General features: G+C 40.8%; 1 protein-coding gene across 7 annotated transcripts in view; it reads left to right on the top strand.

Moving 5' to 3' along the window:
- LOC124402996 (transcriptional repressor p66-alpha-like) overlaps positions 1–13,099 on the top strand; it is a 29,418-nt gene extending 16,319 nt beyond the window's left edge. For 3 of the 7 annotated variants that reach the window (XM_046876513.1, XM_046876511.1, XM_046876512.1), the window contains exons 2-11: positions 56–314; positions 5,554–5,680; positions 5,818–5,949; positions 6,049–6,123; positions 6,252–6,377; positions 7,002–7,193; positions 7,418–7,664; positions 8,090–8,502; positions 9,930–10,164; positions 11,255–12,579. In XM_046876513.1, coding sequence (XP_046732469.1) covers positions 64–314; positions 5,554–5,680; positions 5,818–5,949; positions 6,049–6,123; positions 6,252–6,377; positions 7,002–7,193; positions 7,418–7,664; positions 8,090–8,502; positions 9,930–10,164; positions 11,255–11,391 — 1,935 coding nt within the window. In that variant the 5' untranslated portion in view covers positions 56–63 and the 3' untranslated portion in view covers positions 11,392–12,579. Of the gene's footprint in view, positions 1–55; positions 315–5,553; positions 5,681–5,817; positions 5,950–6,048; positions 6,124–6,251; positions 6,378–7,001; positions 7,194–7,417; positions 7,665–8,089; positions 8,503–9,929; positions 10,165–11,254 lie in introns of all 7 variants that reach the window. The other 4 variants (XR_006928819.1, XR_006928818.1, XM_046876514.1 and 1 more) reach the window with 4 other exon arrangements.
- Positions 13,100–13,641: the final 542 nt, after the last annotated feature.

The raw sequence follows: 13,641 nt of genomic DNA, 5'->3' as shown, positions 1-13,641 counted from the left end.
TTTCTTGCCCTCTCCTTCTTGCTTCCTTTCTTTGTCTCGCTCTCCCTCCGTCCAGGTGTGGCCATGTGTGACGAGGCGGTGCGTCAGACACGCAGTCAGAAGCGGGCTTTGGAGCGGGAGGCTCTGCCCGTGGACTTGGATGTGAAAAAGGTGAAGCTGGAGGGCGGGGACAGGGATGATCGGCCCGTGCTGCGTCCCAGATCCGAGGCCGCGGCACGCAGCTCCAACATCCTGAGCGCCGGCGAGGTGAAGGCCACCATTAAAGTGGAGCTGCAGACCAGAGATGAGCCTGTGGACATGAGCACCACTAAAGGGTGAGAGAAAGACCAGCTGAGTGCTGAATTCCTCATAGCTCTCGTGCTAATCCCTGGTTCATAACCCACTTACAGTAAAACACACACCCAAGTTTTTTTTTTATTATTGTTATTACATTGCTGAATTATAACCCATCACTATGAAAGCTATTATGTTTATTTTTGAGTTTTTAAAAGTTTTTTAATGGGTCACTTCAGTTTAATAGGTTTTCATCCAAATCCTAATATGTTGTGTTGGTGGAAAGTTCAGGAGTGAGAAGCTCTATGGCACAATAAGTGGGATATAAGGATAAATAGATGGATGGATGGATGGATGGATGGATGGATGGATGGATAGATAGGGATAGGTGGGAAGATGGATAAAAAGATAGATATTGATATGGTGTGAATTGATCGATAAGAATTGATGGATGGATGGATGGATGGATGGATGGATGGATGGATGGATGGATGGATTGATTTACAGATAGATTGACAGGTAGAGGAATCAATGGATAAATAGAAAGAGGGAGGGATATGGATAGATAGATAGATAGATAGATAGATAGATAGATAGATAGATAGATAGATAGATAGATAGATAGATAGATGGATCGACAAATGGATGGAGCGATTGATTAAAGAAGGGATACAGGGCGATGTGTAGATAGAGATATATGGATACATAGAGGTATGGATGGATAATTGGCTACAGATAGATAAATAGAGGACTAATATCCCATAATTTTTTAATCTTTAAAGTTAAAGCCACTGGCCTCTGTGATTGGACTTTCTCTTTAAGATAATTCAGGTCAGTTATTAGTTCTTTGAAACACATCAGAAAAAAAGAACACAGAGTTATTGTGATCATGTTGCTCTGCGTTTAATTTCACTTCGTTTTCATGATGAAATGAAGCAGAATGACAGAAACTATATATTTTTTCCCATTTGTGGTTGATGTGGATCATGTTACATTGTGGTAAAGGATTATATGTGATGTAACAGGAACAGGTTCTCACTGTGTTGTTTTACCATAACTTTATCATATAGTTTTGCATACTAAGAGCACACATGTGCCTGGAGTGTTTTTAGATTTTTGCAAACGTGCTTGTTGTGCAAACACCAGCTTGTTGTTCAATATTCAATGTCATTTCTAAACTGATTTATCAGTCAATGTGCTGGGATTGAAAGATGGCTGGGTTTCAAGGTAGTAGTAACAAACTTTATCTATCTATCTATCTATCTATCTATCTATCTATCTATCTATCTATCTATCTATCTATCTATCTATCTATCTATCTATCTATCTATATTTATTATTATATATAAAAATCTAAATAAATAAATATAAAAAAGGGGAAATTAAAAACTTCCACGCAACACACATGTATTGACCATGTCCTTTCTTTACCCGGATGTTTAAAAAAATTTACTTCACCGGAAAAATAATTTTTTGTTACTAAACTTTTGTTTTACTGATACGCCAAATCTCAAATCAAGCACCCAAATGCGCCATGATGCACACATCCGGCAATTAAAACCATCCGTGTGGAAACATGTTGCTGATTTACATAATTTTAAACACCATAATTACTTAAAAACATTTACAAGAATTTTTTGCCTTCATGCTCTATGTTGAGCTTTAATGTTTCAGATCATTAAACTAATTTAAATATTAATAAAAGATAACACGAGTGAACATAACATGCAGTTTTTAAATAAAGGTTTTTATTATTAAGGGGAAAACAAAATCCTAAAACTACATGGCCCCGTGTGAAAAAGTGTTTGCCCCCCTGGTAAAACTGTGGTTAGTTCCGTTTCTATAGCCACACCCAGGCCTGATTTACTGCCACACCAACACTTTTTCACACCACTGTATATATACACACACATACACTATAAGGACAAACCCATTAGTATCTTTAAATGCAGTTATTTCCCCTTCACTTTAACCAAAATGTGTTCCAGCATGACAATACTTCTGTGCACAAAGCAAACTCCATTAAGATATGCTTTGCATAGGTTGGAATGAAAAATCTGCTGCTGTAGAGCTCTGACTTCAACCCTAGTGCCCAACCCTATTGCTAGATGCCTACTGAGCACCTGTGGGATGGATTGAAACACTGACTGCACCCCAGGCTTCCTCACCTTACCTCACCCACATCAGTATCTGACTTGTGCCTGAATGAGCACAAATCCCCAAAATCTAGTGGAGTCTTCCAGAAGAGTGGAGAGAATATAAAACAAATTTGGAACTGTGGAATGCAATGCTCAATGCTGAGGATGGAGCCACCAAGACGGAGGAAAAGAGGAAGGCCAATGAGGCAGTTTATGGATGTGGTGAGGGAAGACATGCAGGTAGTTGGGTTGAAAGAGGCAGATGTAGAGGACAGGGTGGTATGGAGACGGATGATCCGCTGTGGCGACCCCTAATGGGAGAAGCCGAAAAGAGAAGAAAAAGAAGAGGAATGTGATGCTCAATAAGCACAGTTTTGAACAGATTTCAGCAAATTTTTTAGGAGTTCATGGGTTCAAATCCCAGCCCCACCAAGCTGTCACTGCTGGGCCCTTGAGCAAGTCCCTTAAGGCCAGTAACCATCTGGCAATAAATGTTGCCAAATGTCTGGTAAATAATAACCTCCACTCTCCTGCATTGATACTGGAGTAGTGTTCATTTAGCCACAAGGGTGTTAGTAAAGTCAGGTACTGATGTAGGTGATGTGAGGATGCGGTTGGTGTTCACATTCATCCCAAAGGCATTCAATAGGGTTATAGAGCTCTATAGCAGGCCACTCAAGATCTTCCACACACTTCCATCTCATGTAAAGCATATCTTCATGGAGCTCATTTTGTGCACCTGGACCCTGGAAGTTTGTGGTAACATATTTGTGAACGAACCACACGGCTGGAAAAGTCAGGTGTCCCAAAAATGTTGCTCTGTTTTGTGTGTGTGTGTGTGTGTGTGTGTGTGTGTGTGTGTGTGTGTGTGTGTGTGTGTGTGTACACTTGAGGTATGAAGGGAAACGAGCCGGTTTCTTTATTATGCTGTTAGCCGTGTGTGTATTTGTGTATGGTAATGGTGGAGAGATGTCTGCTCAGAGATATTTAGCTTTGTTTCACCGTATTAATGTCATTAGTAAAAAAAATTGAAGTGAATCTGGAGGTTCCTTTATATTATGAAGTCTTGCGGTGCAGTAATTTTTAGATTGGACATAGAGTAGTACGTCTAATAATATGAATAATCCACAAATATCTCTGTGAGGTGTGTGATCTATTAATACTTATGAAGAGTGAGCAAAGTGATAGTTTGACACAGGAAGTGTGTGCGTGTGTTCCTGTGTGTGTGTGTGTGTGTGTGTGTGTGAGACAGACAGAGCGAGAGAGAGGTGTGTGTGTGTGTGTGTGTGTGTGTGTGTGTGCGCATGTGCGTGTGGCAGAAGTTTGCGAGGCGGCAGCTCCATTTTCTCCAGCACCTGAACCCTACTGCACTTCACAAAATGAAGGCCATGTGTCACAAACCAGTTCTAGCCGGCTGGTTGCCATGGTTTCCACTTTGGAAGGAGCAAGGCGGGAGGAGGGGGAGGGGTCACATGACGCAACTGCTGTCGGTCACATGACTTGTTTAGTAGAGTGATTAATGTACAGGAAGTGGGTGCCTGTAGGAAGAGGAGCATCTCCGAGGCAAAGAACAAGAACGATGCTTTTTCATCACCTGGTGCAGCAGCCTTCTCCTTTCCCAAAACGTAAACCAGAACTCGCCGCGTGGCAAACTTTCATTAAACAGTTTTATCGAGTTTTTCCTTCAGGTCATAAATATGCAGGCACCCCTGCATCTTTCCCTAGAGGAAGAAAGTGCACGGCCTACATAGGAAACATGGCTCATGACATGCACAGAGTTTGTTGCCTGTTAAGGATTGGGACAGTCAGTAATGCTCAGCGTCATGTGTCTTTATGGCCTGCGTTTACGCTGTAAACTATAGAATACCAAACATGCTTCAGGCTTTCGCTTTCAAAGTTTTAATATCACGATTAAATTCCGTCCTTCCTTTGACTTTAGAGTGCATGTTTTTTAAATAGCGTGTCTGCAGGTATACACTACATCCCCTTTCTCGATTTCAACAGCATTAGTTACAGTTAAGAGATGTTTAGTTTTGTATTTATGTACCTCTGATGTTCCTCCATTAAAAAAAAAAGGGGCTTGTGTTTGTTTTTAAAAGTTTTGACTCTGCCCCCATTTAATAGCTCTTATCACCTGTAAGCAGTTTCACAAGTTTACACAGTGATAAACGCACACAGTTCCACCAGTCAGGTTTACAATCCTCCGTCCTTTCAGGAGATCATTTGTTTTTTGGGAGTTTTTTTGTTTGTTTGTTTTTTGAAGGGGGGGGGTTGTTTAATGTATTTATTTGCAAGCTTCTTGATGAATCATTATCTTTCGATTTATGTGTAATATATAATTTCCATTCAATGTGAAATGAGTGTGAAAAGCTGTCTAATATGACTTGAGTAACATCCGGTTGTAAAGTTCACTGCATAAAACTTCACTTTGGGTAAGAAGTTTCCAAAATATGGGTGGGTGGATGGGGAGGGAGGGGGTGTTTGAAATGTGTGTGTTTGTCTCCCTCTATTGGAGAAAAGAACTTAAAGATGCACTTTTTTGGTTAAGGATGCATCGATCAGCCTGTATACCGGTTTGATTAAAGGTCGACGAGTGGATTTTACCGATAATAGCAATAGCTAGGTTGGATCATACATATCGATAACCGATTAAACAACCGATAATTTTTACAATGGATAATTGATAAAAAAAAAATAATAATAAAAAACATAGCAAAAAACAAACACTTCCTGTAAAAGTACTGAAACTTATAACAAAATAAATAATAAAAACAGTACTGAATCTTGAAAATGTGCTAATGAAATTCATTTGCGGCATTTAGCAGAAATAAATATGAATAAATTAATTATATTAATAAATATTGAGGAAAATAAAAGACATGCATTTGAACTGAAACAGCAGTAAGTGATTCGCCTCTAGAGGCCGCTGTCGTACCATATAACGCACCCCGAGAAAAACGGTATCGGTATAAATTTTTGTCGATAGTTAACTATCAACTATCGGTGCCAAATAATCTGCAAAACCGATATCGGTCGACCTTTAGTCATGATCATTGTCAGAAACCTCTCATTTGTTTTATAGGATTACGTGCAGAGGCAAATGTTTTTCATGTTTGGTTTTTTTTTTTTGCTTCCTTCATAGCGATATTAAGAAAGAGAAGGCACCTCCATCCCCAGACGATGTCATCGTTCTGTCTGACAACGAACCATCCAGTCCACAGATGAATGGTGGGAGCCACTTCAAAGAGCTCGACACGGACCTGCTCATGGTCAGAACCATTACACAATTATATTATTCTAGGCTTATTTATTAGATCAGGTGACGATCAGTAATGACGCATCTATTTCTGGCTCAATGTGGTCCGCTAAATGAATCTGTCTGTTTTCAATGTCTGTGTATGCACAGAGGAGCAGTCCTGAAGAAAGAGTTCGGATTATAAAGCAACTAAAGGAGGAACTGAGGCTTGAAGAGGCCAGACTGGTATTGTTGAAGAAACTCCGACAGAGCCAAATACACAAGGAAACCAATGCTCAGAAGGTAACGCACACATACACAACACTTATGGCCTTTTTTTCTGAAAAGAAAAAAAAACCCATGAGTAATTTGTGTATTAAGAGTATTTGCTACTTTTCTCAGCCCTTAAGTTCAGGCTCTGTGGCTACACCTCCTCCTCTGGTGAGAGGTTCACTGACCAGCAAAGGAACTCAGCCTGTAAGTCTCCAAGTCACCACTCACTTTAATATCCACATGCATTTTTTATTCTCAAGCCAAATCATTTGACTTAAATGTTGTTTCAACACCACAACTGGAAAACCTTCTTGCATTATTCTGATCCTCAGCAGGTTCTGCCCAGCCGGAGTTCATCAGGTGTGATCCCTCCTCCTCTGGTGCGTGGAGGCCAGGTGTCCAAACAAGGCTCTCAGGGCTCCCAGATCATCATGCCTCCACTGGTCAGAGGAGCTCAGGTGACCCTAGTGTCTACCACACCTACACCTTTCACAACACGCATTTTTCAACCTCTTATTGTGTGGTTTCTTTTCTTACTCAATCATGAAATCAGGAAACATATCTAAGCATTTATTCCAAGCAGTCGATTTAGTCGAATGAACTTTAAACCAGCTTGTTCATTTATTATTATTTTTTTTTAACAGTTTGCTTTTCTTAAACTTCTGTTACTTTCAGGTGAATATGACAATTTGTATTTGTTTGATTTTGCAATCTTATGCAAAAAATATTCCTATACATTACATTTAGAACAGAAGAAAAGAAAGTGCTATTAATTAGCAATCAATCGTGATTAAATATTTTTAATCGATTGAGAGCCCTAATGTATATAAGTGACAGCACTAACCATCATGTATCACAAATGGTGAAATACACAAATAGAGAATTAATAAATATCTAAAATGTCACAAGTATTGCATTTAAAATATTACAGTCCTAGAGCAGTGTAAACATTTTTATCCTTTACCTCATGGCAACAAATTGATGTCAGGCTAGCAGCTTTTTTGGTACTAGTTCTAAGACCCTGATTAAAATACACTAAAAAGTGTATAGCTCACTTTCTGTCGCTCTCTTGCACACACCAGCCGATTTCAGTGACGCCACAGCAGATAGCGAGTCTGCGACAGCAGCAGCAGTACTCCAGCTCAGGCCCTCCGCCCCTGCTGCTGGCCCCTAGAGCCTCTGTGCCCACTGTCCAGGGCCAGAAAATCATCCAGCCCAGCCTCATTCGCGTGGCCAATGTGTCTAATGCCAACCTGCTCGTCAACGTCAGCTCGGTGAGTTACTATCCATACATAAACACTTCATTTTCTCTCTCGAAACTCCTTCTAAAGCTAATGGGGTCTTCAGCAGTCACTTTACTTGACATTCCACTCAGTAAACATCATGCTTTTCCTGTAAGAAATAAATCGATTTTTAGATCCTCGAAGCTGCACCATGCCGGATCTATTGTAATTACTTTTCTTCTTCCGCTCACTTTTGTGCTTTCCATGCTCTCCAGTTGTCCACCAACCTGAAGACATCCTCTGGGGGTAGCGTGGCGAGTGCTAACGAGTCTCCTGCCAGCCGGCAGGCAGCGGCTAAGCTGGCACTGCGCAAGCAGCTGGAGAAAACTCTGCTGGAGATTCCTCCTCCCAAACCCCCTGCCCCAGAATTCAACTTTCTGCCCTCAGCAGCCAATAATGAGTTTATCTACCTGGTGGGCCTGGAGGCGGTTGTGCAGTGTCTAATGGATGCCCTGGGAAGAGGTATACATCTGCCTGTCTCAATGAAACATCATGAGAGATCAGATCGTTCATTCCTATTGGTTAATAAGACCTGAATTTTAAATACAGCAAAACCCAGAGTTACAACAGTTCGGGCTATGATTTTTCGATCTTACAAAACCGAACCTGTTGAAGTGCCTGCTGCCACATACACACATACACACATATTTAGTTTTTATGGGGTCATCCGAACGCATCTCTATCATAACTCAGGGACGACCTGTATTAAATTTTAATGTTATATTTGTCTTCAACATTAAAGCTAGCCCATGATCTGACAGAAGTACTGGAGTCATTGTTGGACACATGTTATCATAATATCAAACAGCATTAAACAAATGAAAGATCATTTTTTTGTTTCTTTTTTCTTATTTTTTGCTTTTTTTTGTTCCCTCTCTATCCCTCAGGTAAACCGGGAGGTTCTCAGGCTTCTGTACCGACAGAGCCGTTCACGTGCACTCAGTGCAAGACCGACTTCACCTGCCGGTGGCGTAAGGAGAAGAACGGTGCCCTAATGTGCGAGCAGTGCATGTCCACCAACCAGAAGAAGTCCCTGAAGGCCGAGCACACCAATCGACTGAAGGCAGCCTTCGTCAAGGCCTTGCAGCAGGAGCAGGAAATCGAGCAGAGGATCCTCCAGCAGGCCTCATCTCCTGTCTCGCATTCATCTTCCTCCTCATCGTCCATGTCCTCGGGCCACGTGGCGAAGTCAGAGCAGCAGGTGATCGTCACTCATCAGATTAAGCAGCGCTCATCTTCCTCGCTCCAGCACAGTCGATCCAGCCAGCTGGTCGGCCGCCACCATTCCACTTTAGCACAGGTGAGCTCGCCAAAACAGCTGGATTATAGCAAGATACCGCTTGTATCAAAAAGTGTTGTCCAGGTGTTTTACAGTCTGAATGGACGTGCTGATGCTTTGAGATTTAGGCCCAACGATGGTATCATGCACAAAATGTCTGCTGGACAGAGATAGCAAAAGCACACACATCCTTCACTTAAGTAGAAGTACAGATACTCGTGTTTGGTTAAAAAAGTGCCGACACGACACCACACGACAGACGCCTTGGGATTTTTTTATTTTTATTATTAGCCTTAAAAAAAACTATAACTTATAAACAACTTCCAAACAAAACACTACAACTAGTGGGAAACTCTGGGATGGCAGGACTCACGCTATATTTGTTTGACCGCAAACTCACACCCATGGCAGCGGTAAAACCGTGGGATCCGTATTTCAACGCAGCCCTATAGTTAAAAATAGCCATTACTCCTACGACTCCTACTCCTGTTTCAGTGTCACGCTGGTAACTGGTCCTGACATCATATTAACATATTAATACAAAAGAATTTCAAAGGTTATCTAATGAATGCATTTAGGCTGAACATCCACCATATAGAACACAAGCAGAGCAAAGATGATGATGATGATGATGATAATCGCTGACTCCCTCTGTCTCATCCACATTAGCCAGACTTCTTATTGCCTTCTGCCGTGCTCGTTGTGAGCTTCGTAAACTAGCCTACATCTGTGGTGTGGGAGAGCCAGAAAATGATACGTTAGTGGAAAAAGCCACGCAAAGACAAGAAACAGGTTGATGGGCTGAAAAACGGCGCAGTGAGAATAAAAAGATATCGATCGTGTCAACAAATCGATTCAAACTAAAGTAGCCTGTTTTAAAAATTTAAGTAGAAAGTACCGACATTTGTGTAAAAAAAAATTTATGTGTGAAAGAAAAATAAATAGTGAGGTAAAGTAGTGATACCTGAAAAATCTACTACAATAGAAATACTTAGTTACTTCCCATCTCTGCTGCTGGAAGGTACTAACGAGCATGCCAATAACAGCTGGATAATAATAAATGGACATGCTGATCCTGACTATATAACAGCTGGATAATTACATGGGAGTGCAAATATTGATTATTCAACAGCTGGATGCTAATAAATAAGGTTGTATTGATACTAACTGTAAAACGGATAATGAATGAGGAATCTGCTGATTCTTGGGGCGATACAATAACAGCTGGACAATAGTAAGGGGAACATGCAGACACTGACAGTAGAACAGCTGGATCATAGCAAAAGGGTTGTCAATACTGAAACTAAATATTGGCACTGTATTGCAATAGTAATTGTAAAAAAGCTGGACAATCGCATCAGGGGCCTGAAATCTTGACCTTTTAACTAAGTTAAAAGTGTGTGTGTGTGTGTGTGTGTGTGTGTGTGTGTGTGTGTGTGTCTCCTCAGAGTTCTCAGCTGTCCCGCAGTGTTCAGCAGTCAGCAGGGGCCCTGCGTGCTGTGTCTCACTCCTTCTCTCCAGCCTCTCAGCTCCAGAATGCTGTGGCGGCTGCAGCGCTGGTTAGCAGGCCAGGTAAGCATGCTGTGCTTCAGAGGTCAAAGGTCAGCAGCAGCAGTGCCGGCAGCAGGACCTCTAAGACAGTGACCTCCTCCACCTGGAGGAAAAGGAACAGCGCACCACCAGGTAGATTCTGAGCCCCCGTGTAGGATCGTCTGCAAAATAAAAAATAAAAATTAATAGAGAAAAAAAACCTTCCTCTCGACTTCCTCTGCCCGTCTCTGTCCCATTCCTCTGTTTCTCACTCGCTCACTCACTCCTGCTGACTGTACTGGTGCTGATAGATAGATATATAATATAATCAGGGGGTCACTTCAGCCGATTTGGGTTTCTTGTCTGAATCCTAAACAGGAAATGGATTTGACCCCCGTCTCCGTGATGCAATAACGCGGGTTTGAGTGAAGACTTTATACCCTGTATATAGATACATTCGTGAACCTCTGACCATTTCTCTCATTCCTCTGGTGTGGGGTTTAAATGTTGGTGATTCTCCTCCACTCTGTAGAACTTCTTACATTGAGATGCTTTTTATCTGAAGCACATGCTGTGTGTGTGAAGTGTAGCAGCAGTGTTAAAGTACCCATGAACTCGAAATATTTACTTTTTTTTTGTTTTGTTTTTTTACAAATGACACGACATTCCATGATATTTCCAATTTCAATCTCTTTCAAAACTTAACTCTATGTATGTTCTATTCAACGTATTTTATACTTCACATTATTGGACTGTCTCGCTTTTAGCACCAAGGAGAAAACTTACGCTTTATTGGCAAAAGTTTGCAGACACCTGGTCATGTGTATGGTGTGTACTTTTTGAGCATTGCATTCCACCTTTAGTCCCAATTTGCTTTTAGAATTCCCTCCACTCTTTTGGGAAGATGTTTCACTAGATTTTGGAGTGCGTTAGTGGATATTTGCCTACATTTGTGGACAAGGGTATTAGTAAAGTCAGGTACTGATGTAGGTGAGAAGGTGAGGAGGACTGGGGTGCAGTCAGCGTTTACATTCATCCAAAAGGTGTTCAGTAGTGTTGATATCAGCGTTCCATAACAGATGTTCCTCTCCACATGAAAAGTAAATACTATTTTAATTTTATTTGTTCAGGGGTACTTTAACAAGAATAATAAAATCACCTTGTTTGTTATTTTAATCCTTTTTGTGTGCATTAGTATGTACTCTGTGTTCTGACTCTCTCTCTCTCTATCCTCCCCTTGAAGGTGTGACGATGGCTTATGTAAACCCCAGCCTGCCTGTACACAAGTCTTCATCGTCAGCGGTGGAGCGTCAGAGAGAGTATCTGCTAGATATGATTCCCTCCAGGTCCATCTCCCAGACAGCAAACACGTGGAAATAACCCAGCCGAGCGTTCCTAATCATCACAACCCTCAGCCCTCTTCGAGAACCTCACCTGGAATCCTGGAACAGCTCTAGGAGCGGCTCTAGAACCTCTGAGATCAGTGGGGGATTGTGGAAGATCTTTAAAGACCCCCGGGAGTCTTGCCTTTCGATCTCGGAATGAATTCTGAAGAAAAACTTTTCGCCTTCTATTACAGCAGACTTTCCTCAATCACTCGCTCGTGACGATTTATTTTTCCTCCCCTCTTTTTTTTTTTAAGTCTTAAAAAAAAAACAACATTTTGCTCATTGTGTGAGAACAGTGACGCATCTTAAAGCAATAGGCTCCGGAGACGCCGTCAACCGGACCAGTTACTGAAGAGAAAAACGAAACCAAGCAGAAAAGAAAAGGGTAAAGGGCTTCCACTCGTTTGCTTCGCTGTCAGTAGAGACTCGCGTCTGTGAGCCGGAACATGAAGCCGTTCTGTGCTGGGAGACTCTGTGCCCCGCCTTGTGGATTTGAGACGAACCAAGAGACTGTTTTTTTTTCAATATGAATCATAGAAATTGCAGTTTTTTGAGGAAACAAAAAAACAAAAACAAAAAAAAAGAGTAAATAGGTTTTTCTTGAAAAAAAAAAAAGGGGGGGTGAAGAAAAAAAAAAAGATGAATAATTAAAAGTCACAAACTAAAAGCCAGCAGTGCTCCACGAACAGCCCTTTACGGCGTACGGCAGTTTTGTTGATTGTAAGTTATACACCTGATCGAGTCCGAGCTCGAACGTCTTCTGTCTCTTTCAACACGTGTTTCAAAAAAAAAACAAAAAATGTTCAGTCATATTTTTTTCCTCCTTGTGCATTTAGTTTGTTTTTTAGGTTTGAGTTTTGAGGCTTTTTTCAGTCTCGGCGATACACAACGACCCAAACAATGAATGCGTAATGATTTCCCCTCTGCTGCAAACACATTCTTTTTTTCATAAATTAGTCTGAGGGTTTATTTTTCATCTTTCTCCTATTTTATTCATGACTGTTTAAAACAATCCAATTATACCTCAGCAGGTCCTTCACAAAATTGTGTGCATGATGGATTGTGTTTGTATGCTGATGTTTGATTCCATTCCAGTTGATTTTTGCGTCCTGTTCTTTATGGTTTGTGTGTCACTGTTTTTTTTTTTTCCCCCAGCAGATTAAAGAGCAGCACTTCATAATTTTACTGCCCAGACTGGAAATCTTTCACCATAAACACCTTTATCACCTTGATAAGAAAGTGAGCGACTCGGAAACCTGTTTCCCGAAAGCCTGGATTGTTACAGATTGTGAAACTGGCCTGTATTTATTAGTGAAATAAATCTTGAAATGGATTTTAGGCGACTTTTCTGTCAGCAGATGTGACCATTTCGCTCGCTCGCTTTCTCTTTGTGGTTGAAATCATTCGAGTCTCATATTACTCTTTATATATCGTCCTTGTCTTTGCCGTTTGTTCAGCTCCTTCGCACCACTGATGCGTTTGGTCGTCAGCGTGGATGCTGTAGTGTTCAGATGATCGGAGATGGAGGCGTCCTGGGCGTCTCTGCTTGATGATGTCACGCCGCTCTGTTTTCAGGGGTTTAATAGCAGTGCTGGCTGCCTCAGGTTCTGCAGCGCTGTACAAACTCATGTTACCATCTGTTAGGTATCCTTTTTGTTTCCCAGTTTAAGAAGTAATAATAAAAGAATTTTAACCCTTAATTGGTTTATTCGTGTGCATTGATTTGTGTCTGAAAGTCTCAAGGTTTTTTTTTTTTTTTTTTTTTTTAATATATAAACCATTGTCTTTGTAAGGATTTTTCTTTGTATCAATGTTCAGGCAGCCAGAAAACTGTAACTGCATGTATATGCTTTAGTTATTTCTGATATATAATTTTTTTTTAATGGTTGTTTATTGTCTGAGTTTGAAATTTGGATTATACAAAAGAAATGAGCTGATTCCCCTAAAATCATATTGGCCTTCAATTCTGGATTGCTATTTCATCCAACTTTTTATCTAATGTGTGATATGTTTAACTATTATTATTACTCCCTTTTTTACACACTTATATAATTATTGTAAAAATCGTTTTTGTTATCCATAATTTTCATTTAGATTCAGCGCTCCTCTAATGAGGTGACGTCACACAAACCCCGCCTCTCCTTCCTGTGTGTATAAGCGAAGGTAGTTCTCCACACTTGCAATATTCTTGAAAATTTCGACTTACAACTTGAAAATTCCCTGTCCTTTCAATCCTTTTTTT

The sequence above is a fragment of the Silurus meridionalis genome, chromosome 20 (assembly GCF_014805685.1).
Source record: "Silurus meridionalis isolate SWU-2019-XX chromosome 20, ASM1480568v1, whole genome shotgun sequence".
NCBI classification, from domain to species: domain Eukaryota; kingdom Metazoa; phylum Chordata; class Actinopteri; order Siluriformes; family Siluridae; genus Silurus; species Silurus meridionalis.
Note: the sequence above shows the minus strand (reverse complement) of the source record. Positions and strands in the feature narration are given on the sequence as shown.